Source organism: Protopterus annectens, chromosome 7.part0 (genome assembly GCF_019279795.1).
Source record: "Protopterus annectens isolate FY-2018-M chromosome 7.part0, PAN1.0, whole genome shotgun sequence".
Taxonomy (NCBI): domain Eukaryota; kingdom Metazoa; phylum Chordata; order Ceratodontiformes; family Protopteridae; genus Protopterus; species Protopterus annectens.
Genome location: NC_056739.1, coordinates 309,206,284 through 309,233,643, shown reverse-complemented (window position 1 = coordinate 309,233,643; position 27,360 = coordinate 309,206,284). Strand labels below are relative to the sequence as shown.

Here is a 27,360-nt window from a genome sequence, read left to right as displayed (position 1 = left end):
TGGTTGGAGGGTGAGTGTCTGTGCTTAATATACCTGATTGGTCTGGTTGCTATTCGAGGCATCTACCAGAAAAAGGCTACAATCCTGCAGACCCTTGCATCATCTGGGCCAAGACTGTGGATCACCTAACGGGCTGTGGCCTGCTTCTCTTCTTGGGACTGGTGCTAAAACTAGCTAGTTTTAGCTAGAACTAGCCAGTTTTTTTTTAGTTTCAGCACTCAAAACTGTTTCCTTGTGCTCAGCACTTGCTCAGAACTCATTGTAAGGACTAAATAAACTACAAATTACTACAGCACTTGCCCTTCCTCACTAGTCAAGAAGAAAACAGTTCTTAGTACTTAAATTAATAAGCACCTATCCAGGCATGTTCATGGGTCAGCTCCCGGTGTTTTCGCCTTTCCACCTGATGCATCTGGACTTCTTGGGGCAATGTAGCAATTGTACACTGACAACCCTCTCCTCCTACCACCCAACACTATAACCTGTGAGAGATACACTTATATAGCCAAACTGGAAGCCAAGCTCTCTCCAGCCAAGACTGGACTAGACAGTCAAGAGGAGAAGGTTAACACCTACACCACACCACACTCAACACATAGTCCTTCAAAACCCACACTACCAAAACCCACACATAGAAACACAAAGCACAGATGCACATTCACAAAGGCTGTCAATAAAAATCTGCCAAAGCAACAGAGACCTCCCAAGCTGAAACACAGAAAACCACCACCCCCCAAAACAACCCAAATGACACATAGCCCAGAAAATTAGTATGCCACTCAACCTCAGCCCATAAGGCAAATCAATGTACCCAACACGCTAGTCATAGGTGACTCTATAGTCAGGCACACTGATGTCCCACTCACCAGGCTAAACAAGGAGAAAGTTACTGTCAGATGCCTGTCAGGTGCCAGGATCCGCCACATAACGCACAAACTCAGGTCACTCCACAACAAGTACAAATACGACCCTGTCATTGTCCATGTTGGTGTGAATGACCTGAGACCTAACTCCCTGAACTACATGAAAAGAGACATGGAGGAGCTCTCGGATCTTGTAGCCCACGCAGGTATGACCCTAACCTTGAGTAGCATCCTGCCATCGCCCAGAATGATACCGCAGTACAAGGACAAAATGATTAACTTCAACAATTGGCTAAGCATCTGGTGTCATTCTAAGGGGATCCAGTATCTGTCTGCCTGGGACGACATGGTCAACAGACCATGATGCTTTGCCAGAGATGGCCTGCACCTGTCACCCCTGGGGTTCTGGGTACTGGCTAAGGCTCTTGCCACCCCTATAGTGCCTTTTTTAGGCTAGGTTCAAATGCTAAATTCACCACTGTAACAGGTACAAGCAAGCAAACTCTGGGGGTAATGCTACTCAATGCTAGAAGTCTAAACCTCAAAATGCACTCACTCGAGGCACTCCTTAAAATGGAGAACATAGACATCTGTGCAGTGACAGAGACCTAGTTCAAGGCTCCAGAGAGCACCCCTGCATTACCAGGCTATAATTCATACCACACCTTTCGGCCACCTAACCTGGACCAAAACACTAAAGGCAGAGTCGTTTCCATATTCATTAAGGATATCCACACCTCCAGGCTAGTTGCTTAAGGTAATGCATCCAAAATTATCCAAGTGCAACTAACACTGGGCAAGACTGCAATCCAGGTTGTAGCTTGTTACAGATCCCCCACCATGCCCCAGGATTCCCACTCTTTATTTTTTAAGATACTGGAAAGTATTAAGGTACAACCCAATACCTTAATTATGGGTGATTTCAACTACACCACCATCAACTGGGAAAACTACTCATGTACCAACTCATTCGCTCAACGTTTTCTGGAATTCATAAATTCCAATGCCTTGGATCAGCTTGTCCACACCCCCACCAGGGGCAGCAATATCCAGGACCTGGTCATTACCAATATGGGTATCCAGTGTTCCACGCCAGAGGTCAACTCCTCGCTGGTCAGATCCGACCACAAGCTAATCACCCTAGGCATCCATATCCCACCCCCATTAAGGAAATCACCATCAAAAACTTCTCCAAAGCCAACTTCATGCTTCTTAAGACAGAAGTGGCAAACTTCATGACACCCATGCAGGCAGAAAATAGAGGTACGACTGCTGAATCTTACACAGATTTACTGTATAAGCACATACACGAATGCATGGATCGTGCCATCCCCAACAGAACCAAGACACTATCCTCCAAAAAAACGAAGCCAATCTGGTGGTCCCATACCATAAACAAACTCTACAACAGAAGGAAGAAGCTGTTGCAAAAAAGTAATAAAATCCCAAGATTGGAGGAACTCCCTGGTCAACTTCAGCAAGATGCTGAGATCCCTCATAAAATCTTCCAAAGCCAGTTATGAAAATAAAATCACCACTGATTCCAAAGACAGCCACAAAGCATTCTACAGCTATGTCAAGAATCTCAATGGCAACACTCAGATCTGCTCTGAGCTACAGCACAATGGCACTAAATGTACAAAACCAACAGATATTGCCAACATCCTGGCAGATAGGTTCAGTGCTAACTTTACCCCCCCACACACACTCCAAAGGGCCCATCTTAATACCAGAAGAATGCAAAGCCCTTGTAATCACGGATGAACAAGTAAAGACCGCACTCTCCAAAGCCAAGAACACAGCATCCGTGGGATCAGACAACATCCCAGGCTGCGTACTGCACAAACTACAGAACGAACTGGCACCCCACCTAAGTACCATGTTCAATCATAGCCTCACCTCAGGCTATGTGCCTACTGAATGGTGCACAGTGATGGTTATCCCACTCACAAAGGGGGTGCCATCATGGACCCCAAAAACTACTGCATCATTAGCCTGATGTGCCTGGTCTGCAAGGCCATGAAATGTATCATATTGGAGCTTATAAACAAAGACATAGGTAACCTCCAAACCCTGGACCCCACTCAATTCAGGTTTGTAAAAGGAAGATCATGTCTACTAAACCTGATTGACTTCTTTGAAGCAGTCACTAGAGCTGTAGATGAGGGCAAGGTAGTGCACACAGCCTATCTTGATCTCGCCAAGGCTTTTGATACCATCCCCCACTCTGGAATTATAGATGAACTCACTAAACTGAGCATAAATCCCTATGTCACAAGATAGGTGGCCAACTGGCTCACTGACAGAACCAACACAGTAATAGTAGCTAACTCCAAGTCCAACTTCAGACCAGTGATGAGTGGAGTACCACAGGGTTCGGGCCTGGGTCCTCTCCTGTTTGGCATCTACTTCTCTGAAGTGCAGGCTAACATAGAAGGTCTTTGGCTAACAAATTTCGCAGATGACTGCAAACTGGGAGCCAAAATAGAATCACCTAATGATGTAGACATTCTACAAAAGGGCCTCACAGAGCAGATGCTTGGTGTCAAAGTCATGGCCTCAAGCTAAATGCCAAGAAGTGCATTGTTATCCCCTTTGGGAAAAACTCGGTACCCATGAACTACCACATAGGTGGTAGCTCACTAAACATTGAAAGTGTGATAAGAGACCTCAGGACACAGGTGGACAGTAGTCTCTCCTTTGATAACCACATCACCACAGTAGTCAGGAAATCCTTCTACGTGGCACACCTCATCACAAAAGGGTTCTCCTCTAGAAAAAAGGTCATTGTTCCTCTCTACTCATCCCTCATCAGACCCATAATAGACTACAATGCCCCGTTTGGCATGTATCTCACAAGACACCTACAACAATTGGAAAGACCACAGAAATACCTCACTAAGAGGATTACCGGCCTCAAACAGATGCCATACGCAGACTGTCTCAAAAACTCCAGCTCTACTCCATCGCATATTGCCAACTCAGAGGAGATCTCTACTTAACATACAAAGCTATGTTAAACCCAGAGCTGTTGGACATGCTACACTTAAAGAAATCCCAATCTCTCCGAACCACATGCTCCGGGGACCTAAACCTTGTCACCACAATAAACAGAACATGCTGGAGGGATAGATTCCTGTCCCAGAGACTTCCCATACTCTGGAACAAACTACCCATTCATGTCAAGCAAAGCTCCTCATTGGCCCGCTTTAAGAAAAACCTTGATGACTGGATGGGAAATAGAAAATTCACCTTGGGGGTCACTTCTGCAGCACTGCTTGACAGGGGCACAAGAAAATAATTTTCTTGGGTGGCAAAAGCCAGGGAACCTTTTTGGCTAGGCTTATATCGGCCCCAGGGCCAGTAGCCTAGTACCTACCTATGAACCTATAAAAGCAAGATTAAATTCAGAAGCTAGGCCTCAAGAAAGACATGCTAGTGTACATTATTATGCAAGACATTTGCCTCCTGTACTGTTTCATGCATCACACTACAGCAAGCATTATTAGTGGCATTGTCATTATTAAATGCAACTGTTCATTAACATTTGTTATAAGCACTCTGAAAACTAAAAGGAGGAATTTTAGTCAAGTATAAAATTAACACTAAAAGGAATTATTGTATTCAATTATAAAATTACCACTAACCTAAACAAACTTGGAGCCATAAAACAAGAACACCCTCCAGTATATTAATTAAAACTTAAAATGCTCCACAGTGACACCAAATGTGCAGTAAAGGCAAACACCTCATGTTAATATATATATATATATATATATATATATATATATATATATATATATACTTGACATTAATAATCATGCTCACCTTTTCTACTGCACAGATATGAGAACTTTAAGTGAGAGGTCAGATGAGTTAGCACTTAGCAGCATAACCTGAAATCTGCACTCAAAATCTTGACCTCAGATTGCATTATGCAATCTATTCTAAATTTCAACCTACATTCATGGCTACTGTCTTCAATAATATTTTGCAAGAGCACTGTATCTATTTGTATTCTTAATGCATAAATAGGTTGATAAATCCAGCCCTCATTTAATTTTGCTCACATTATACCTTATATTGGTGCTGTATAATATATTTCATTCAGCAAGTAGTAAAACATCTACTTCTAAAATTTTGTCAGTGTTAGATGTTTAACTTGATTAGTCAAAACACAAAACTATCAAGTCCATTTTATTTCTTAATGCATATAGTAAGGTGACAAATTCTAGACTTAAATCTTATTTATTTTTGCCCACATACAAGCATGCATGGATGCTTAATGAAGCAGGTAGCAAAACATCTTCTTCTCATTGTTAGATGTGCAAATAAATCAGTTTGTAGCACCCACACTGAGCTGTATCCCTTGCCTTAATATTATCTTTTAAATGCATTCCATTATATATCAATTAATTTTGGAGATTCCAATCTCTTTTATAATGTTAGATTCAAGGTAGGCATTATAGCTCTGTGCGCATCATGTGGAATAACATCCCAATGTCCTTTTAATGGTACTAGAATGCACACTGTACTTCCTAATAAAACCAGCAACCATCCCAAGTCTATTTTTGTAGACTTTATTGGTCATTAACTACCTCACCTGTCCTATGGCAACAAGTGTGGAACTCACTATCTGAAGTTTAGAAATCTACCTCCCGACATTATTTGTTTTGATTATTTAGAGTGATAACTACGAAAGCTACAGATAGAAGCGCACATTTCAATATTTAGAATATAACTCAAGTAGTTAGTACAAAATTATTACTACTGACAATTACATGCATAAATATTGCCTTAGGGTCTATATATTTTATAAACAGCAAATTCAAATTATTACTTTACAGAAGCGTATTATAAGTTTGTCCAGTTCAGGAGCTAGATCGCCTAATGTCATCTACATAACACTTATAATAACTAAAAGCACTCACTTCCCCCCGTGTTGAATATATACAAGTAGGGGACACTGTCAAGCCTCTGGCAATCCTTCTAAATCTGACGACACATAGTAAATGCTTAACGTATTAAAAAATATTAGTCTTATTGAAAGCCTTCATCATAGCTTTTTAGCGGGTGCTCATTATAGCATGCAAGCTTTTGGTAGGGAGTAACACTGTGACCAATTAGACAGCTAGCCAAATCCCCTCATTTGTAAAACTCTTGTGTTTAGTAGGTGTCAAACACAAGTGTCCGGTGACTCGACAAATACCTAAACATATTTTATATACAGTATTATTGTACTGCTGTTCTACTAACATTTGTCTCAAAAGACGTCTGAAAGTAGTAGCCACTTAAGATTAAGACTATCAACTTAGTTAACAAAAAGGACTTTAAATGCACAAAGTGAAACAAGAGACTTCTTAGGGAATAGGGAGCTGAAGCCTACATACATCGAACTATTCATTTAGATGTTGGAAAAATCATGCCATACTCATAGTACATTCCACGGGATTTATCCTCAATAAAGCTCTGAAAGGCTGTATATATCACCACCCATAAGAATGGTGTTTTTTTTAAATGGCGGTGGTAAGGTCTTGTTTGGGAAAAAATACACTGTACATATTTATTTTGTAGTTTGGACAAACCAGTGGCATCTGTCTCATCACAGATGGTGGATACAGGTACTGGCGCAAAAGATACAACCTTCTCAAAAGGGAACATGGCTTAAAACACATATCCAAAGTCATCTAATGTTTGCAAGAGAAGGCAACACACCACTGCTAACAGAAAATTTTCTTAATTATAGTTCATCAATGGAGAAATTGAAAACTTTGACTGAACACAAAGTTAAGTACATAAATAAATGAAATCACTTTGCAAAGAGTATTTATTTTGAGCCGGTCGAGAGGCAGGAAGATAGGAGTCCTTTTTCCAGAAGAGCCCAGAAGAGAGGTCTAATAGCAAAAGCAGACAGAAAAAAATAGTTTTACAGCAACCATGACAATTAACAGTGACATGCATTGAAGAATGCACTTTATACACACACACACACACACACACACACACACACACACACACACACACACACACACACACACACACACACTCACACACACACACACACACACACTCACACACACACACACACACACACACACACACACACACACACACACACACACACACACACGCACACACACACACACACACACACACACACACACACACACACACACACACACACACACACACACACACACACACACACACACACACACACACACTCACACACACACACACACACACACACACACACACACACACACACACACACACACACACACACACACACACACACACACACACACACACACACACACACACACACACACACACACACACACACACGCACACACACAAACACACACACACACACGCACACACACACACACACACACACACACACACACACACACCACACACGCACGCACACACACACACACACACACACACACACACACACACACACACACACACACACACACACACACACACACACACACACACACACGCACACACACACACACACACACACACACACACACGCACACACACACACACACACACACACACACACACACACACACACACACACACACACACACACACACACACACGCACGCACACACACACACACGCACACACACACACACACACACACACACACACACACACACACACACACACACACACACACACACACACACACACATACACACACACACACACACACACACACACACACACACACACAGACACACACACACACACACACACACACACACACACACACACACACACACACACACACACACACACACACACACACACACACACACACACACACACACACACACACACACACACAGACAAGTTGTTAAAGCAGAAATCAGTACAAATAATGGCAAACAGTGACTCCAGGCACAAAAGGAATAATTAATAGCAAAGGCCTCTATACAACTACTTGAAGATTAGGTAGCATGAGATAAAGAAAGAATTTCACACATTACAGTCCAATATCTAAAAAAAGCTAGCAGTAAGCTTTGTGACAAGGCTAGAGAACAAAGAAGAATAAAGAAAGTAGGTATCATTTAAAATTATTTATGAACCATCAAAAAAGTATCTGCTTAATGAGCAAGTCAGGGAGAGTTTGTATCTATGATGCCAAAGTTAAGTTACCATCTGGATGGTTCCCATGGGAGGACAAAAATGACCAATGGCCAGTTGTCATACCGTATTCACTTTGGGACTAGACAAGGGTTTCAGTCCTGCTTTGACAGTTGTCCCAGTGTAGGCTAGGAACTTTCATCAGTCAGTAATTCTAGTGGAATGCAAGCGGCAGTTGAATAAGGGCATGTCTGTACTGCCACATTGATAACCCATACATTTCATACACTGGAGAGAGTTAAAAAGAGCAAATAGCACAAGTTCCTTCCATTCTTCTACTATAAAATGACTACTGAGAACTTGTCAACACTGCCCACAAAGTTATAATTTCACACTAGAGCAGAAAAAGGGACCAAGAAGTATATACATTAAGGACAATGTGTTCAACATCTCTACATGCTGTAGAACTAAGGCCTTTGTAGTTTGACATTTTACAAAAGTAGTAGCAGTGTTCATCTGAAACAAAAAAAATAAATGAAAAATAAAACAGTTTAAATGAACCAAATGGGACATTTCCAGAGAAATGGCATTGACTGCATCAATGCTGATGCTGTATAAGCAGAGATGCAGGGGAAACAGCCTTCTGAAAGGGGAACATTGTGGACTCTGCTTCCACAGAAGAAATAGTGACAGAAGTTTAATAAATGATCCATTAAGACTATTAGCTTAGTCAAAAAATTCTGGGGTGAATGCAGTTTCCAAGCTATCTACTGTTCAGCAGAAGGAGTCAGTCATTAATTTAATTTAGAAAAATATGTACTATCAAGTCAAAACATGAATGAGAAACACTAGGAATGGCCATGATCTAAACACATTTATACAAATGTATGTATTCATAATTAAGCCTCAGTTCAAATAATGTTAATGTATTATAAGAATTTGCAGCATTACAGCTATGGTTTTCTTTCATGTTTCAGATTCTCTACATGAACTCAAATAGGAAAGTGGGCCTAAAGATAGTCATACTTGGAACCCTTGGGTAAGTAATTTCATAAATATGTTGGAATTGTTTTCCATTCAGCAATATTCAAAAACATATATGTGCAGTAGAATTGAACATTTAACATGTTTTCTTTCCCAGGAAAGCTACCAATCACTTCTCAAGATGCAGTAAATATAAAACATTAACAAAATTTTCTTTAACTCTAGCAGTCTCCTTTTACGGAGAGGGTATCATTAGAACCCAACACAGAAAAAAATACTAGTGAGAAGCACCCCTCAAAAGAATCTTGAATATTTGAATTGCTGAGGTAATGCACCTTCTCATGGGTAGCTATATATACAAGGTATCTGATCCCCTATCAACAGGAGACAAGCACATAGTTACAGCCAGCACCTAACTATTTCATTGTACAACACATTGTAATATTCATCTACAGCAGATGTATGAATGCTGTTACACAGCTCGGATATAAATAGGACATGCTGGAGGGATAGATTTGTCACCCAGAGACTCCCTATGCTGTGGAATAAAATCCCGGTCCATGTGAGGCAGAGCACCTCGATGGCTCTGTTCAAGAGAAATCTTGACCGGTGGATGGGAGATCATAGGCTTACCCCGGGAATCATCTCTGTGTCACTGCTGGACAGAGGCACAACAAACTAATGGGCACAGTATTTTTTAACATAAGGGGTGGCGTAAGCCACAAAACTTTGGGCTAGGCTTATAAATGCCTTAGGGCAGATAGCCTAGTATAAACCTATGAACCTATGAACCTATAATTAGTTTTCATTTACAGAGATCATGAGCATGTCTCTAGTAAATTGGTTTAGGTAAATGGTGGTGATATTCAACCTCCTAACGTTGCTGTAGTCTTACTTCTAATTAATAATGTTATTGACCAAGATTTTTTTTTTCATTTTTCTGTGTGCCTTGCTAAGCTGACCAATATTCTTACTAACGTCTTCCCGATCATCTTATTTGGAGTTATTTTAACTGGAAAGTGACTGAAAAGAGCTCTAATAAGCCTGTTTACTTGCCTTATCATATACAGCTGCAAATATATATATATGGCTGCAATCAACAAGAGTGAATCCTCATATGAGGGAACATTTTTCTTAACAGTGTTTTTTGCCTGCAGCCCTTTGTATGAGATAGTGATACAGTGGGATAAGGGAAATTGCCCTTAACCCACTTTTGTGTAATCTCAGAGTTAGCATATATTGGGGGAGGGCTTTCCCCTTGTGTATTTTCTGATCATTTTAGCTTTACTCTAAAATGATCGCACAAATGTTCAATACATGAGACAATTATTTATACACACACATATACACACACACACACACACACACACACACACACACACACACACACACACACACGAACACATGGAGAATGAATACATTACAGTTTGGCATCTGACACATGACAGATTTAGTGAGCAAGTTTAATGTCAAGAGACAAAGTAATAAATAAACCTCCCATAATCCTATAGTACAACTTACTTCCCAGAACACACAAAGCAGACACCAGTTTAGTCCAGTTATCCATTTCTGTGTTTGTTATGTTGAGTATCATTTCACATTTTCTTCAATGCGTTTGTTTAACTAGCCGAGTTTCTACCATCCAGGAGTATAGAGAGTGTATGTAGTAGTCATGGACACTCTTCAAGTAACTCTTCACTGTAGATGTAAACTTCAATATTCTGTTGAGAAGCGACACATGAAGTATTAGAATACATCAAATAAATGAAGCTTTGTAGTGATATAGTTTATATTTTTACTTAGTTTTTCTTTTTTGCAATGCTATTTTCTGATTAGCTGTGGCAGTTTCTTTAGTTTTTCGTTTTAACATGAATATGTATCTAGTAGACTGATTTAGAGAAATGGTGCTAATATTTTTTGCTGGGGATTGTGAATTTTTTTTTATTGTGTGGTAGGGAATGGGAAATGTATTTGGTTTATCATTTAAAACTAAATAAAGTTTTGGTTTACATGCAGTTTTTAATGATTATATATATATATATATATATATATATATATATATATATATATATATATATATATATATACATATACATATGTGTATGCAGTGTACAATTCTCTTTATATTGCAGTGAATAGGAAATGTAGTGAGTGTTTTAAGTTTCGCTTTTCACTTAAATTTGAGTTTAGGGGTAGTTTTAGGTGAACTAGAATATTTTGGGTGCTGTCACATTGTGTTAACTTTTACACAATGCTTATTAGTAAGTGGTGTAAGGGTGGTGGGCCTATAGGGATTTTAGAAGTTTTGATAATGTGCTGAGGGTGCAGATTATTAGTGCTTATACTGTTCACGCCTAATGTGTCAAGAAGACAAAGCACCAGGAGTGTAGATAACAACATGAATCACACCAAAAGAACAATGCATTAAGAGGAGAAAATAACACAGTATTCCAGACAAGTGCTTTTGATGGCTCCCTACTGAAATATTGGTAGTCGAAATGCTGAGTGCCAATACGCTCAAAACAAGAAAAAAAAAAGAACATACAGCAGACGGACTCATTTTAAAAATCACTCTTTTCCTTTAAGCTTTTTTTTTGCAGGGAGGAGCAAACCTTCCACATCCTTCGAACTTAAATATACCAACTCCGAGATTGGCATACCTTGGAGAAAAGGGAATATTCTGAAAAATGACATCTCAGACTTATACAAGCCATTCTTCCAGTGTCCGTGTTTCGGGAATTGCTCTAGTGGGTCCTGACATTTCAAATGGTTACAGTTTTTGACATGTACATAATTTTTATCTGATAGAGGTGCGATATATATAACAACCTGTGGCTGAACTCTACACAGAATGATAGGTATTTATGTACACCATTAATGCATCGTAACAAGTATCTACTAACTTAGTAGGTTATCAAGTTTGCGAAAGCCCTCATTACAGCAATGCTACAACAATTCCATTAAACCTGCCTGATTTCATTTTTAGGAAGTAAAGTTTATAAAACGCAAGCAAAAAAGATAGAAACCCTCAGACAGCATAGCTATGTAACTCAACAACTAAACCCAACAGTGCACTTGTGGTATACCTCTCAGCCTACATACATGAAAATGGCAATAAAGTCCATTGAAAAGTAAGAATATCCTGATAAAAATATGGCTAGCTAGTCAGTATATAATTAAAATTGCAACTAGCACATTTTATACATATACACACACATAGACACACACCCCAACTCTCAAGACTGTTTTACCTTGGAGAAAAAGGAATGTTCCCACAAAGCATACATAAGTTAGCATCTTCAGTCAGTCTTCCTATTCCCGGGTTCACATTAATGAGTCTTAGAAAATCAAACATTTAACTAATATTACAACTGACTGAGTACTATGCTGTGCAGACCAGAATTAATGGGTATCACACTAATTTTGCTGATTACAATTCTTTAAGTAACCAGCTTAAGGAAGAAAGCCATATATTGGGTTGGATACTGGTGCATTCCCTTTCCAGACATTACAGTCTTACATGGCTTATCAAGCTGACAAGGGACTGTACAAGAACTGAACTGTATAAGAAAGTGCTGAATGTAAAAGATACTAAAGTCAAATAAATGTGCTGCTTTAACAACTGAAAAAATCAGCCACATTAAAATCATTCAACTTTGAAAAGTAATTCAGCCACATATCCAGACAATACAATGAAACTGAAATGGCAGGAGCCTACAGAAAATTCCATGAAGTCATCTATGAAACACAGTCAGCCATACACTGACAGCTTTACATTAAGTTACCCACTGCAGGGAGATGTTTATACAACCACCCACCTCAGGTAGAAGGTGTTACTTGCTACTCTACTCATATTTTTTGGGGGGGGTCAGGAGAAGTTGGGTCACATGACTAAGCAAAACAGCGACAACTGTGCAATCATTTCAGCAGAGGTGGATGCATTTAAAAGAGCTCACCAGAGCCCACAATGGGACACGAATACCTGATATGGATGTTTACCTGAACCTATGTGAGACTGGAGACAAGAGTTTTACCACTTTGGTTAACTAGCCCCACATACAGTCCTTATCAGACCAGTTATAAAATACTGCTCTCTATTCTGTAAGCTTATGTGCCATTAGAAGTAACTGTATATAGAATACCACAGCTAATCAGAAAATGGCATTGCAAAAAAGATAAAAGTAAGTAATTCCCCTTTGTGGGAATATTAGTTTTTTTCTGTGGTATAAGACTCAAGGGCTGGTGTATGTGTGTGTGTGTGTGTATTTATATATATATATATATATATATATATGTTTTCAGAAACTCAAAATGCATATGGTCAAGACCAAATGGCAGAGTTTTTGAAAACCCAAAGCTTTTGAAGGGAGATCGTGGTACAGCACAGATCAAGAAATGCACCTTTTTCCTCAAAGTACGGCAATCTCAGAGTTTGCAGTGGGTTTGCAAGGGGGTGTAGGGGGGGCTTGTTTCCCCTCCAAAAATGTAAAAAAGTGATAGATTTTTGTGGGGGGGGGAGGGGTTGATGTTTGAGTTTTTGGAAACTTGATCATATGGTCTCAACCATATGAATTTCAAGTTTCTAAAAACTCAATCATCTGACATAGGCCCATATATTATATTATATTATATGCTATTTGATATTCTAATTTTATACTAACTAGATATCCATATTTTTAGTTGGATGTTATTACTTTTCAAGGGCTTTTCTTTCCATTTTCATGTATGCAGGTTGAGAGGTATGCTGCAAGTGCACAGTTGGTAGCAGAGCATTAGATGGCTTCCATAACCTGCATATAGTGCAATAGGTAATTCAAGGGGAAAGTTCCAGCCTCATTTGCCGCATATGCAGGACAGGATAATTAGTATAGCATGTTAATTAAAGGATCAGGATCACCTCAATCTCCCACTGTCAGCTGTGCTCATGAGTCACTGTGCTAGTAACCGTACAATATGGCTACATCATAATGAAAAACAGGCAAAAAGACAAACTATAAATCCAAAAAACAAGGACAAGAGCCACGAAACAGCACCCGATAAAAATAAAAGTCTTTTAATCCAATTAAGCGCTTTTCGTTTGTCGCAATAGACAAACTTCCTCAGATAAATACAACCACAAATGCAAGTACTTTATATACACCAAATCAATTAACCATTCAATTATTCAATAAAAACATTTAAAAAAGATACTCATTTCAAACACAACGAAATTAGCTGAAAAATTTACTAACGTCATTTAAAATCAGTGACAAGCACCACTACACTAAGTGACATAAACAATAATTATAATAAGGTCATGAAAATAAAAATAAAAAACTTTTACTTTTACAATAAAATTAAATAATTAGAGCCATTCTCAAAGTATAATTCTTAGTTGTTCACTCATACGATACTGTAGGTAAACACTATAGTAACTGAACTTGTACCTGTTAGTATGATATAAGATGTATTATCTAGCGAGACTCTTAAGCTTGAGAACACTACTGATTGAACAGCCTTCATTCAAACCAGGCACATTATAAGCATTTAACCTGATCTGCCAACTCAACTCCAGTTCTTCTAACATTAAAGGAATTGGACCACCCCTAGGGTTCTGAGAGACTTGGTCAATCACTATAAATTTGAACCTATGGTCTGGATACAATGAGATATGTTTAGCTAAAGCATTCTCAAGCTTTTGTTTTCTGATAGCATAAATATGTTCGTAAATGCGATCACGGAGCCGCCTCTCTGTTTTACCTATATAAAAGGCAAAGCAGGACTGACATTGAGCTAAATAAATCACCATTCTGGAATTACAATTCACTCTCAGCTTCAAATAGTATTGTTGATCTTGAACTTTGAATCTATTAGATTCAATGACGTATTGGTAGTAACTACAAGTTTGGCATTTATACATGCCAGCTGTCCTTACCCTTCCAGTTTGATGTTGTTCAAAGAAAGCTTTAAGGTTCTTAGCTTTCTTGTATATAACAACAGGGTGGTCACCTAATTTCTGATAAACACTATTGTCACTCTTAAATAATGGCCAATTTTTACACAGAACCTGAAAACAATCCTTACTGTTGAGATTGTAAGTTGTTATAAAGGTGACATGCGGTGTCTCAGATAAGTGTGCAACCTTAGAAACATTCAAAGGTTGAGAAGAAGTGTTCTCTATCTCATTGTGTAAGGTGTGTGCTCTGTCCAAAATTGGCCTATAAAAATGACTCAAACATTTAGAAGTCACCTCATCTATAATCCCATCGAGCATATAGTCAGGGTAGCCACGATGTAAAAACATACTTCTTAAATGTCTCCATTCAGCATGGAAATCTTTATCTGTGGTAATACGGGCTGCCCTGACCAGTTGACCCTTAACTATAGCACGTTTCTGATGGAATGGGTGACAACTGGAAAAGTGTAGAAATGAGTTGGAATAAGTAGCCTTTCTAAAGATAGTCGCTATGTATTTCTGAGTAGAATAGTCCTTGGACAATAAAATGTTGAGGTATGCTATGGACTCCATGTGGAAGGTAAAAGTGAACTTCAAAAACTGTGTAGTGTTGTTAAAGTAATCAACCAGTAAATCATTGGTGGTTTGATCACCATCTAGTAAGATAAAAATATCATCCAAATAGCGGGTATAAAAAATTAACTTGTCTTTGAAGTCACAATTGTTAAGGACAAAAAGATGTTCCCAATGGGCCATGACCATATTAGCAACACTTGCACCACAAGGGGAGCCCATAGCTACCCCGACTTTTTGCAGGTAAAAATTACCTCCAAACATAAAATAGTTGTTACTTAGAGTCAAGTCCAAGAGTTCATGGACAATATCCAACTAATTTCTAGTACTACCATAAATCCTTAACATTTGGCCAACCCAGTCTAGAGCAATATCGTGTGGAATACACGTATAAAGGTCTTTGACATCGATAGTAAAAAAATTATATCTTACGTCAAAATCTATCTTGTTAATTTTATCTAGGAATGTCCAATAATCTTTACATATCTGAGTGATTTTAAACAGATGTTTCTGTAAAAATAGTGTCCACGACTTTCGCACAAGGGTAGGTGGGGGATCCCTGAACATCCACAAGGGGTCACATAGGAGGGTTGTTTAGGTCTTTGTGTATTTTAGGTATACCAAACAAGAGAGGAAATCTGGGGTAAACTATTGACAAATAATTATAGATGTTATGAGTAATTCTTCCCTCAATGTACATTTCCTCTATGGAATTCTTAATGTTGTTATAAACCTTATTAGTTTCAGAACGTGAACTAATCAAGTAAGAGGGACAGTCTAATAAATGGAACATCCTTTCATTATAGTCAGCCCCATCAAACACAACCAAACCTCCTCCCTTGTCCAGTTTACAAAAGCGAATGTTGGTGGAGTTTAATAAATTCTAGACATTCCTTTTCTTTTTTTGTGTTCACACTTAGGGTTGAACAATGTTGCACCATTTGAAATTTTTGGCGAATATCCAATTCACAAATAAGTTAAAAAACCTGTAATAGTGGGTGTAGAGGGGGGTTGTACACAATGGGAATCCTGAAATTGTTACTGTCAAACGTATAAATACTGCCCATCATAAGGTTAAGGTTAAGTTTTCTGGTGAATAGTTTTAAATCAATAATTGTTTTAACCAAGTTTAATTTCTGGGCTGGAACATACATGTATCCCTTAGACAGTAACTCTACTAATTCAGGTGTAATCTCTACTGTGGAAAAATTATATACACTAAAGTCACCATCGACGTTGTTCAATATGACCGGGGTGTTACTAGAAAGGTTATCAACATCCACCATTAAACCCTCACCAAGTGCTACCTCTGTCGGTTCTATTAGACAAGGATCACCAACACACTCAAAAGGTATGACTGGAACATTTACATCAGACAAGCAATATGAATAAGCAGTTTCTGTAAGGCTGTTAGCACTCAAATACAAATCTTTAGTTATCTGGGTTTCTGCTTGCTTCTCTGATTGAATTGTCCTGTCTGCTGTTTTGGTCTTGTCCCTAAAAAATTAGGGTCATTAGACCTCGAATTATAGTGACCAGACCTGTTATTATTCTGTAGAACCTCACTCGTTCTAAGTTCAGTTTGAGGTGTGTCATCCATACAGGCAACAGGAGTGGTTAGAGTATCAGAACTTTGAGAGATACTTGTGTTAGATGGTGGAACTCTGTAACCTGAAGAATGATGAAACCACATCGTGGCTACACTGACTATATGCTCGATGGGATTATAGATGAGATGACTTCTAAATGTTTGAGTCATTTTTATAGGCCAATTTTTGACAGAGCACACACCTTACACAATGAGATAGAGAACACTTCTTCTCAACCTTTGAATGTTTCTAAGGTTACACACTTATCTGAGACACCGCGTGTCACCTTTATAACAACTTACAATCTCAACAGTAAGGATTGTTTTCAGGTTCTGTGTAAAAATTGGCCATTATTTAAGAGTGACAATAGTGTTTATCAGAAATTAGGTGACCACCCTGTTGTTATATACAAGAAAGCTAAGAACCGTAAAGCTTTCTTTGAACAACATCAAACTGGAAGGGTAAGGACAGCTGGCATGTATAAATGCCAAGCTTGTAGTTACTGCCAATACGTCATTGAATCTAATAGATTCAAAGTTCAAGATCAACAATGCTATTTGAAGCTGAGAGTGAATTGTAATTCTAGAATGGTGATTTATTTAGCTCAATGTCAGTCCTGCTTTGCCTTTTATATAGGTAAAATAGAGAGGCGGCTCCGTGATCGCATTTACGAACATATTTACGCTATCAGAAAACAAAAGCTTGAGAATGCTTTAGCTAAACTTATCTCATTGTATCCAGACCATAGGTTCAAATTTATAGTGATTGACCAAGTCTCTCAGAACCCTAGGGGTGGTCCGAGTCCTTTAAAGTTAGAAGAACTGGAGTTGAGTTGGCAGATCAGGTTAAATGCTTATAATGTACCTGATTTGAATGAAGGCTGTTCAATCAGTAGTGTTCTCAAGCTTAAGAGTCTCACTAGATAATACATCTTATATCATACTAACAGGTACAAGTTCAGTTACTGTAGTGTTTACCTACAGTATCATATGAGTGAAAAACTAAGAATTATACTTTGAGAATGGCTCTAATTATTTAATTTTATTGTAAAAGGAAAAGATTTTTATTTTTATTTTCATGACCTTATTATAATTATTGTTTATGTCAGTTAGTGTAGCGGTGCTTGTCACTGATTTTAAATGAAGTTAGTCATTTTTTCAACTAACTTTGTTGTGTTTGAAATGAGTATCTTTTTTAAATGTTTCTATTGAATAATTGAATGGTTAATTGATTTGGTGTATATAAAGTACTTGCATTTGTGGTTGTATTTATCTGAGGAAGTTTGCCTATTGCGACAAACGAAAAGCGCTTAATTGGATTACAAGACTTTTATTTTTATCGGGTGCTGTTTCGTGGCTCTTGTCCTTGTTTTTTGGATTTATAGTTTGTCTTTTTGCCTGTTTTTCATTATGATGTAGCCATATTGTACGGTTACCAGCACAGTGACTCATGAGCACAGCTGACAGTGGGAGATTGAGGTGATCCTGATCCTTTAATTAACATGCTATACTAATTATCCTGTCCTACATATGCGGCAAATGAGGCTGGAACTTTCCCCTTGAATTACCTATTGCACTATATGCAGGTTATGGAAGCCATCTAATGCTCTGCTACCAACTGTGCACTTGCAGCATACCTCTCAACCTGCATACATGAAAATGGAAACAAAAGCCCTTGAAAAGTAATAACATCCAACTAAAAATATGGATATGGATATGGATTAAAAGACTTTTATTTTTATTGGGTGCTGTTTCGTGGCTCTTGTCCTTATTTTTTGGATTTACATCGTAATGAAAGTAAATGGAGTCCAGCTAAAGCTATGAGTGTTTTTAAACTCTAAAGTGGAATGTTTACAAGGTCTGTTACAGTACTTCATCTTAGGTTGCTGATGTTGCTCAAAACTGTACTCTTGAAAACTGCTTTGCTGTTTCTTGACATTTCAAAAGGAGGTGCACTTCATGTGCATTCCTCTATTTGTCTGCAGTTGCATTCCACTAGACAGCAGCCTCTCATTAACAAAAGTATGAATCACAGAAGAAGTGTTATCAGGCTTTGCCACTGCCTAGCATTTAAACACTTCATTTGGACCTGGCATTTACTGGGTACACAGTAATTTATGCAGATGCCCTTGATACAGTTTAACAGAAGAAGGCAATTCCTACCACATTATCAGTCCTATGCAATTATAGGCATCATTTTTGAATATTGCCTGGCATCTCATGGTATGAAAACAATGCTGATTTAACACCTTCTCACTGTTTGTACAGGATGGTTACTGTGAAATGTTTTCAGACCATAGAACTAACCATTGCCAATATTCCTAGGATAAGAACTAGTTTCTTATTGGGATATATGGAGAAGGATGCTGGGAGACTGTGTCACAGTGAAGGACTCATAGTCCTTCCTGCAGTTGGTACTTATTATACAGATGGAAAAACTTTTTATGGAGTTGTAAAACATGTACTACTTTCTCTACTCAACAGTGTGTTTTTCCTGCTTTTTTTGCTGATTTTCTTCATCCTTCCAAAAGTTTCTGATCAGAAAGATGCAATGACCAGCATCCATAGAAAGCCATACTTCTAAGGCTAAACCAAAATAAGAATATCATCTAACTTCTCAAACCCAAACCAATCTGACCAAACTATTGTGGTTTTCAGATAATTTGTCCTTTTTGACCAGGCATATCTGACAATAGGGTTCTATAGAGAAGTATTTCAGAGCTCTCATCAAAAAGCAACCTGCTTACAAGACTAAAATGTCTAAAGATGTATGATGCTAGATCCCAGCCTTTTTTTTTCTCCTTTCTGTCCCTAATTCTGTGGTAACTGATGGGTAGAGGATTTAGACATAAAAGCTGTTAACATCCTCCCTATTTATCTTCTTAGAATAGTATAAACATATAAACCTTTTAAATTAAACGTAGATGTAGAAACTGATGTCTAAAGGGAGTTCTCACCCTTTAACCTAGTCCAGGAACAATTATAAAGCAATGCCTACGCATATGCCCAGCTACCTGTGAATATTTTTGTTGTCTACTCATTTCTGTGACATATGATTAAGAGCACCAAGGTAGAGAACATCACTCCGTATGACCCATGCCTTGTAAGTAATGCCTGTGCAATACAGAGCATCAGAACATGAAAGTAAGCAGTACCAATGAACCTAATTGAGCAAGTAAAAATCCCCTTTTCAACAGAGTGAGTTAAGGTAAGCAAAGTATGCAACCAGACATGCCATGGTAGGCAGTTCATGCGTACTAACTGTACACCAAGGTAAATGGCACCCCCATACAACCAGTTATGCCACGGTAAGCAATAGCATCCATAAAATTCATCTTTCCTGGCACATCTTTATGCCCATTAACACAAATCCCAAAAGACAGACTTTGATAAAATAATCCCTTCCCTTCTTTTGCCTAATATGTCTAGACACACCAATTAAATCTCCTTGCCTTGTAATAACCTGCTTGTCACTAGTAGTCTTCTAATCTCACATTCTATACCATGCCTGTTTGAATATATTGAATGTGAGAGGCAAGCTCTTCATTTTTGTGCAGATCTTTACTGGAAAACTGATTAAATGAGTTTTAAGTGCCTGAGTGAAAGATGGAAGGAGACAAGCAAGAAAGGTCTCCAATAATAAAAAAAGTATATTTTCAGTGTACACAAATGACATTTGTCCTCATGCTTACGGAAAACAAGGTATAATCTCCAAAGAGATCTCCATTTCATATGCAGGTACTAAACAGTCAGTCTGCATGCAGACAGTTACAAGCACAACCAAAAATGTCATATTCAAAGATGTTAGAAACATGGAAGACCGTTCTGCAAGATGTGGTTAGGTGAATTACAAACACACACAATACAGCCTTACAGGATACCATCTTTAAGGGCCAAGTGGATACTTAAATTGTTCAAAAGAAACACTGGTACCGCTTCTGTTGCTGAACCCAAACAATATGCAAATTGTATGTTTTTTTCTCAGCATGGAATTCTCTTTAATGTAACTTCTAAAATTACGACTTAGGAAGAAAGCATGATTCAATTTTCTGTGTATTTATCGTCATATATATTTCTGAAAAATCTCTGCATATTCTACTGGCTGCCCATAAAATGCTGCACAATTCCCTCCCAATACATCATCTTAATAATTGTAACAAGTTTGGTTACTGTGAGATGCCATCCACAGGCAAGTGGACAGCAAATACATATGGGTAATTGTAAATTTCACCACAGATGCTTACTGAAAACAGAGCATAAGTCCATTTAACAGATTTGTCATTAGCAAAAACAAAGAGTCATAAAACAGCTTCAACTTAACCTGTTCCAGTGATGCCCAGTGAAACCAGTACTGCTGTTGTAATTGAGATGGAGAAAGAAAGAAAACTGAAGGCACCTAAATACATCATAGAGACAGAATACATTATGGATAGCTACGTCAGCCTTGGCTAAGAAATCACAATATTATGGTGCTACCCACCAAGCCCACCACCATGATTCAAGTAGGAAAAAATGAAAAATAAATCAACCATATCAGAACTGTTATTAAAGCAACAATTTGCAGATACCAGTGAGTTGGGAATTTCCATTTCCAGTGCTGGTGTATCTATGGTGCTACCTTAACTATCTAGTGTGAACCCCCCCCCCCCCTTTCCTGTAAAAGAAAGAAAGTTGCCCAAAGACTACAGAAGTTATGGAATAAGAAACAAAATATAATACATTTTGGAAAAAAATGTTGCTATAAATGAGTGTAACTAAAGTATTACATATCAAATTAATCCAGACATAGCAAAGTAAATAAATAATAAATAATATTAGTAATAAATAACAATGAATAATTATTAAACAAACAATAATCATTAATAATTGATAAAATTAACAATATTAATAATAAATAAAGTAAATAAAATAAAGCAAAGTTACATATAAAGTAAATGGAAGGATAGACTTGAAAAAAACAGAAGGTGGATATAGCAATCTTATATAAAAATCACCTTAAAGTTGAGACTGTAGACCTAATCACCCCCACCTTTAACAACGCAGAAGTAATTCTTACCAAATTAAAAATTAACTCCAAAAAATGGCTAACATAATTGGATGCTACATCCTACCCATAAACAACATACCCACATTAGAAAATGTACTGCACTGGACCTCCAGTTTTCACTCCCATAGGAAACAATCATCATGGGAGATTTTAACATTGACTGGCTCACCTGCAATTCTATAAATCCCACTAGTTATTGTAACCTCCATGGATTTGCACAACACATCCACTCTCCTACAAGAATAGACAAAATATCCAAAAGGCAGTCAACACTTGACTGGATTTTGATAAATAGACCAGAGCATACCTCACATGCCAACTGACTCCCAGACAGCCTCAGTAACCATCTGCCAACATTTTTATTAAGACATATGTCTCATCATACAAAACAGACCACCTACCTCCTAATTGAAGACAAAAAGAAACTTTACCTCCAGCAACTTCATATCCAGCCTAAAAAGCTGCAACTGGACCCCACTCAAACAACTCAACTTAGACAAAGCTGTCAAATACTTCATCTCTGTTTTTTTAGATATCCTGAACTCACATGCTCCTCCAAGAACAGTCAGAACCAGAATATTATTGCTCCCTGGCTTAGTAAAGATATGGGATCACTTCGTAAAACCAGAGACAAAGCCTGGGAACAATGGCATAAAAATATATCCCAAATATCAAAACAAAACTACCTAGAGCTCAGAAACAAAGCAAAGAAAGCAGTTAAACTTGACAAAATTAACTATGACCACAACATATAAATAAAGCATCAAAACAATCCTCAAACGTTCTGGGCAGCCATTAAAAACATATTCTTACCAGGTAAATCTTGTACACCCTCTCCAACTACTTCAAACACTACAGAAAACACCAACTCAAGTCAATAAATACTTCACTGAGTCCATTCTAGCCTTATGTTTTAGCCTCCTCCCCCACTGTACCACGTAATGCTCACATTAACAACAACACATTTTCCTTTCAGCCCATTTGTATAAATACAATTACAAAATGCTTAATAAACTAAAACCCACAACACTGGCTACAAACAAACTACCTGCCTACATAACTCTCACCTGTACATTTTCGCAGAATGTCCAGATTTTTACCTAATATTTTTGGTCTTATTCTCGTAAAATTGTGTTTTTTGGGCAAATTGTTGGTAAATCATTGAGGGTTGAAGTCAGAAAATAATGACAAACATTTGAGTTTCAGAGTTCATACCCTTCAGAAAATTCATGTTAATGCAAAACTTGTCATTCTATTGATTTTCTAAGTTTGTAAGAGCAATATTTAAAAATTGTCCATATTTTGTGGCCTTTGTCCTCCCATTATTTATGGTTTTGTCCAGATTTTTTGCAGGTTGAGAGGTATGCCTGCATACTTTCTACACATTGCTGCTGGTGTAATTGCGTACCCAGTAGCTATACTTATTTACAGATCTATATCTGAAAATTACATCCCTCAATTTGGAAAACTGTCCATATTATTTCACAACACAGTGGGGGAACCTCCACCGAACTGACCAACTACTGCCCTATTGCTGCTCCTTCCCCTCTATCTAAAATATTAGAGAGATGTATTCATTCCCAGATAATGGACCACTTACATACTCATAATCTCCTCTCCAATATTCAACATGGCTTCCGCCCCTTCCACAGCACTACAACTGTTCTAATGTCTTTCACCAACACAACAAATCACTCTAGAAATAATGCTAGATATGTATGTGCTATATTTACATGGTCTCACAAAGTAAACTCATTAATGTTCTTTCTCATTTAAATCTCAGCAAATCCACCATTGCTTGGTTCCAAAGCTATCTGGACAGTCAGCACCAAGCAGTACAATGGCAGCAAGACCTTTCCCCTCTTCTTCCAGTCACTCTAGGAGTTTCTCAAGGTTCCATCCTGGGACCCCTACTTTTCTCTATGTTTACAAACAATCTCCATTCTTCTACCCCATATGCCTCTGTCATGTAATATGCAGATGACTCAACACTAATATATGCCATTTCCTCCTTACAAGAACTACACAGGCTAACTCAAGAATCCTTTCTTTCTGTTGAAGCATGGCTTACCAAACCCCAATCAATTCTAAATAGGTATCACAAGGGATAAGAAACTAAGAGTAATGCTACTCAACGCCAGAAGTCTAAACCTCAAGATGCATGCACTCGAAACTCTCCTTAGCATGGAGAACATCGATATCTGTGCAGTAACAGAAACCTGGTTCAAGGCTCCCGAGAGCACCCCAGCACTACCAGGTTATACCTCATACCATGCTTTTTGGCCCCAAAGCTTGGACCGAACCAGAAAAGGAGGGGGAGTATCAATATTCGTCAAAGATACCCACACCTCCAGGTTGGTGGCACAGCACGAAGCATCAGAGACTATCCATGTACAACTAACAGTGGGTAAAACTGCCTTCCAGTTTATAGCCTGCTACAGACCACCCTCCCAAACCCAGGAACCCCACTCGGCCTTCCTGAGAACATTGGAAAATATGAAGGTCTCTCCAAACACCATTATATTGGGCGACTTCAACTACCTAAACATAGACTGGGAGCATTACTCTAGCTCCAACACCCTAGCTCAAAGGTTCCTAGAATTTATGAACTCAAATGCTATGGAACAACTTGTTACCACTCTCACAAGAGGGGAAAACATACTGGACCTGATCATCACCAACATGGGGACTCTATGCTCCAGACCAGAAGTGTATCCCTCACTGGTAAGATCAGACCATAAACTAATCTCACTGGATATTCACATCCCGACCCCACCCCCTGCCCAGAAAACCACAGTGAAAAACTTCTCTAAAGCAAATTTCACACTCCTCAAAACTGAGGTGGAATCCTTCAAAGCCCCCGGGCCTGTGGAAAATATGGCCCAAACCGCAGAATCCTTTATAAACGCATTCTATGAACACCTTCAGGAATGCATGGATCATGCAATCCCAAATAAAACCAGGACCCAATCCTCCAAAGGCAGACGTCCCGTCTGGTGGACCCCGGCCATAAACAAACTATACAATAGAAGGAGGAAGCTACTACATGATAGAGCAAAATCCCAAAAAGGGAAGGCATCTCTGATCAGTGTTAGCAAAAAACTATGGGCACTCATAAAATCGTCTAAGGCCAGCTTCGAGAGAAAAATTTGCATAGGACACTAAGGATAATCACAAGGCTTTCTTTAGTTATGTTAGGAACCTGGGTGGGAATTCCCAGATATGCTCATAATTAGTCCAAAATGACAAAAAATACACCGAACCCACAGACATTGCCAACATCCTAGCTGACAGATTCAGTGCAAACCCCCCCCTCCCCACCAAAAGGGCAAATATCTATCCCAGCAGAGTTCTGCCCCCCTGACATCTCAGACGCTCAGGTAAGAGCTGCCCTCTCCAAAGCAAAAAACACAGCATCAATGCGACCAGATGGTGTCCCGGGCTGCATCCTACATGAACTCCAAGAAGAGCTAAACCCAAACATAAAACTACTGTTCAGTCTCAGCCTTACCACAGGATATGTACCCAAAGAGTGGCGTACAGTAACAGTGGTCCCTCTCCACAAAGGTGGTGCCTCAACGGATCCTGGAAACTATCACCCCATAAGCCTGACTAGCTTGGTCTGCAAAGCTATGGAAAGGATCATCATGGACCTCATAAATAAAGATATTGGGGACCTACAGACACTGGATCCTACGCTGTTCAGCTTTGTTAAGGGCAGATCCTTCCTCTTAAACCTGGTTGATTTCTTTGAAACAGTCACCAAGGCCATTGACGAGGGGAAGGTGGTCCACACAGCCTACCTGGACCTTGCAAAAGCCTTCGATACAATACCCCACTTGGGCATTATAGATAAGCTCACCAGCTTAAATATAAACCTCTATGTCACTAGATGGGTTGCAAACTGGCTCAAGGACAGAACCCACATGGTTAGAATTGCTGGAGCCATGTCAGACTCCAAACCAGTTACAAGTGGCGTCCCACAAGGCTCAGTCCTGGGACCTCTCTTGTTCGGTATATATTTCCCGGAGGTACAGGCCAACACGGAAGGACTGTGGCTGACTAAGTTCTCAGATGACTGCAAACTTGGTGCCATAATCGACTCTCCAGCCGACACAAGTATCCTCCAAAAGGGCTCATAGAAACAGACAACTGGTGCTAGAGCCATGGCCTCAAGCTAAATGCCAAAAAGTGTATAGTCATCCCCTTTGGCAAAAACAAAGTGCCCACAAATTACCACATAGGTGGTAATCCATTAAGTACGGAAGAAGTAATTAGGGACCTGGGGACCCAAGTTGATAGCAATCTCTCATTTGACAACCACGTGGCCAAAGTGGTTAGAAAAACATTTTATATAGCCCACCTAATCATGAAGGGATTCACATCTAGATCAGGGGAGGTCATCATGCCTCTTTACTCATCCCTCATCAGGCCCATAATTGAGTACAATGCCCCTTTTGGGATGTACTTTACCAGACACCTGCAGCAACTGGAAAGACCCCAAAAGTACCTCACCAAGAGGATCAAAGGGCTCAAACAGATGCCATATGCTGCCCAGTTAAAGAAACTTCAGCTCTACTCAGTGGCATACCGCCTGCTCAGAGGCGATCTGTGCCTGACGTATAAAGCCATGTCCAATCCGGAATTAATGGACGTGCTGCACCTCAGAAAATCCAAATCCCATCGAACTACGCGCTCGAGAGACTTGAACCTCAGCACTGAAATAAATAGGACATGCTGGAGGGACAGATTCATAACCCAGAGGCTCCCTTCACTCTGGAATAAAATCCCAGTCCAGGTTAGGCAGAGTCCCTCATTGAGTCTCTTCAAGAGGAATCTTGATGAGTGGATGGGGGATCGTAGGTTTACCCCGGGTATCACTTCTGTGTCACTGTTAGACAGAGGCACAGTATACTAACCTCGAAAAAGGGCATAGCAAAATTAATTTAAAATGGGTGGCGAAAGCCAAACACACTCTGGCTAGGCTTATAAATGCCCTAGGGCAGATAGCCTAGTATGAACCTATGAACCTATGAACCTATAAATCCAAACAAAACTAAACTTCTGCTTTTCCTGCCTACAAGATCTGTAGCTCCTAACCCCACATTCAGTATCTTTTCCAGCAACCGTACCAGTATCCCGTAACTCACACCAATTATTAGGTGTACAGATTGACAATAATATGAAATTTGATATTCAGATATCCCAGACCATAAAGTACACAAAAAATGGGTGTTCTATATAGAAATAAGCATTTTCTTAC

The 27,360-nt window shown here is 39.0% G+C and overlaps 1 protein-coding gene across 2 annotated transcripts in view; it reads left to right on the top strand.

Moving 5' to 3' along the window:
• Nucleotides 1-27,360, top strand: part of RAB7B (RAB7B, member RAS oncogene family) — a 302,865-nt gene that overhangs the window by 112,616 nt on the left and 162,889 nt on the right. For both annotated transcript variants that reach the window (XM_044076843.1, XM_044076842.1), the window contains exon 2: nucleotides 8,948-9,009. In XM_044076843.1, the coding sequence (XP_043932778.1) occupies nucleotides 8,957-9,009 (53 nt within the window). In that variant the 5' untranslated portion in view covers nucleotides 8,948-8,956. The remainder of the gene's footprint in view (nucleotides 1-8,947; nucleotides 9,010-27,360) is intronic.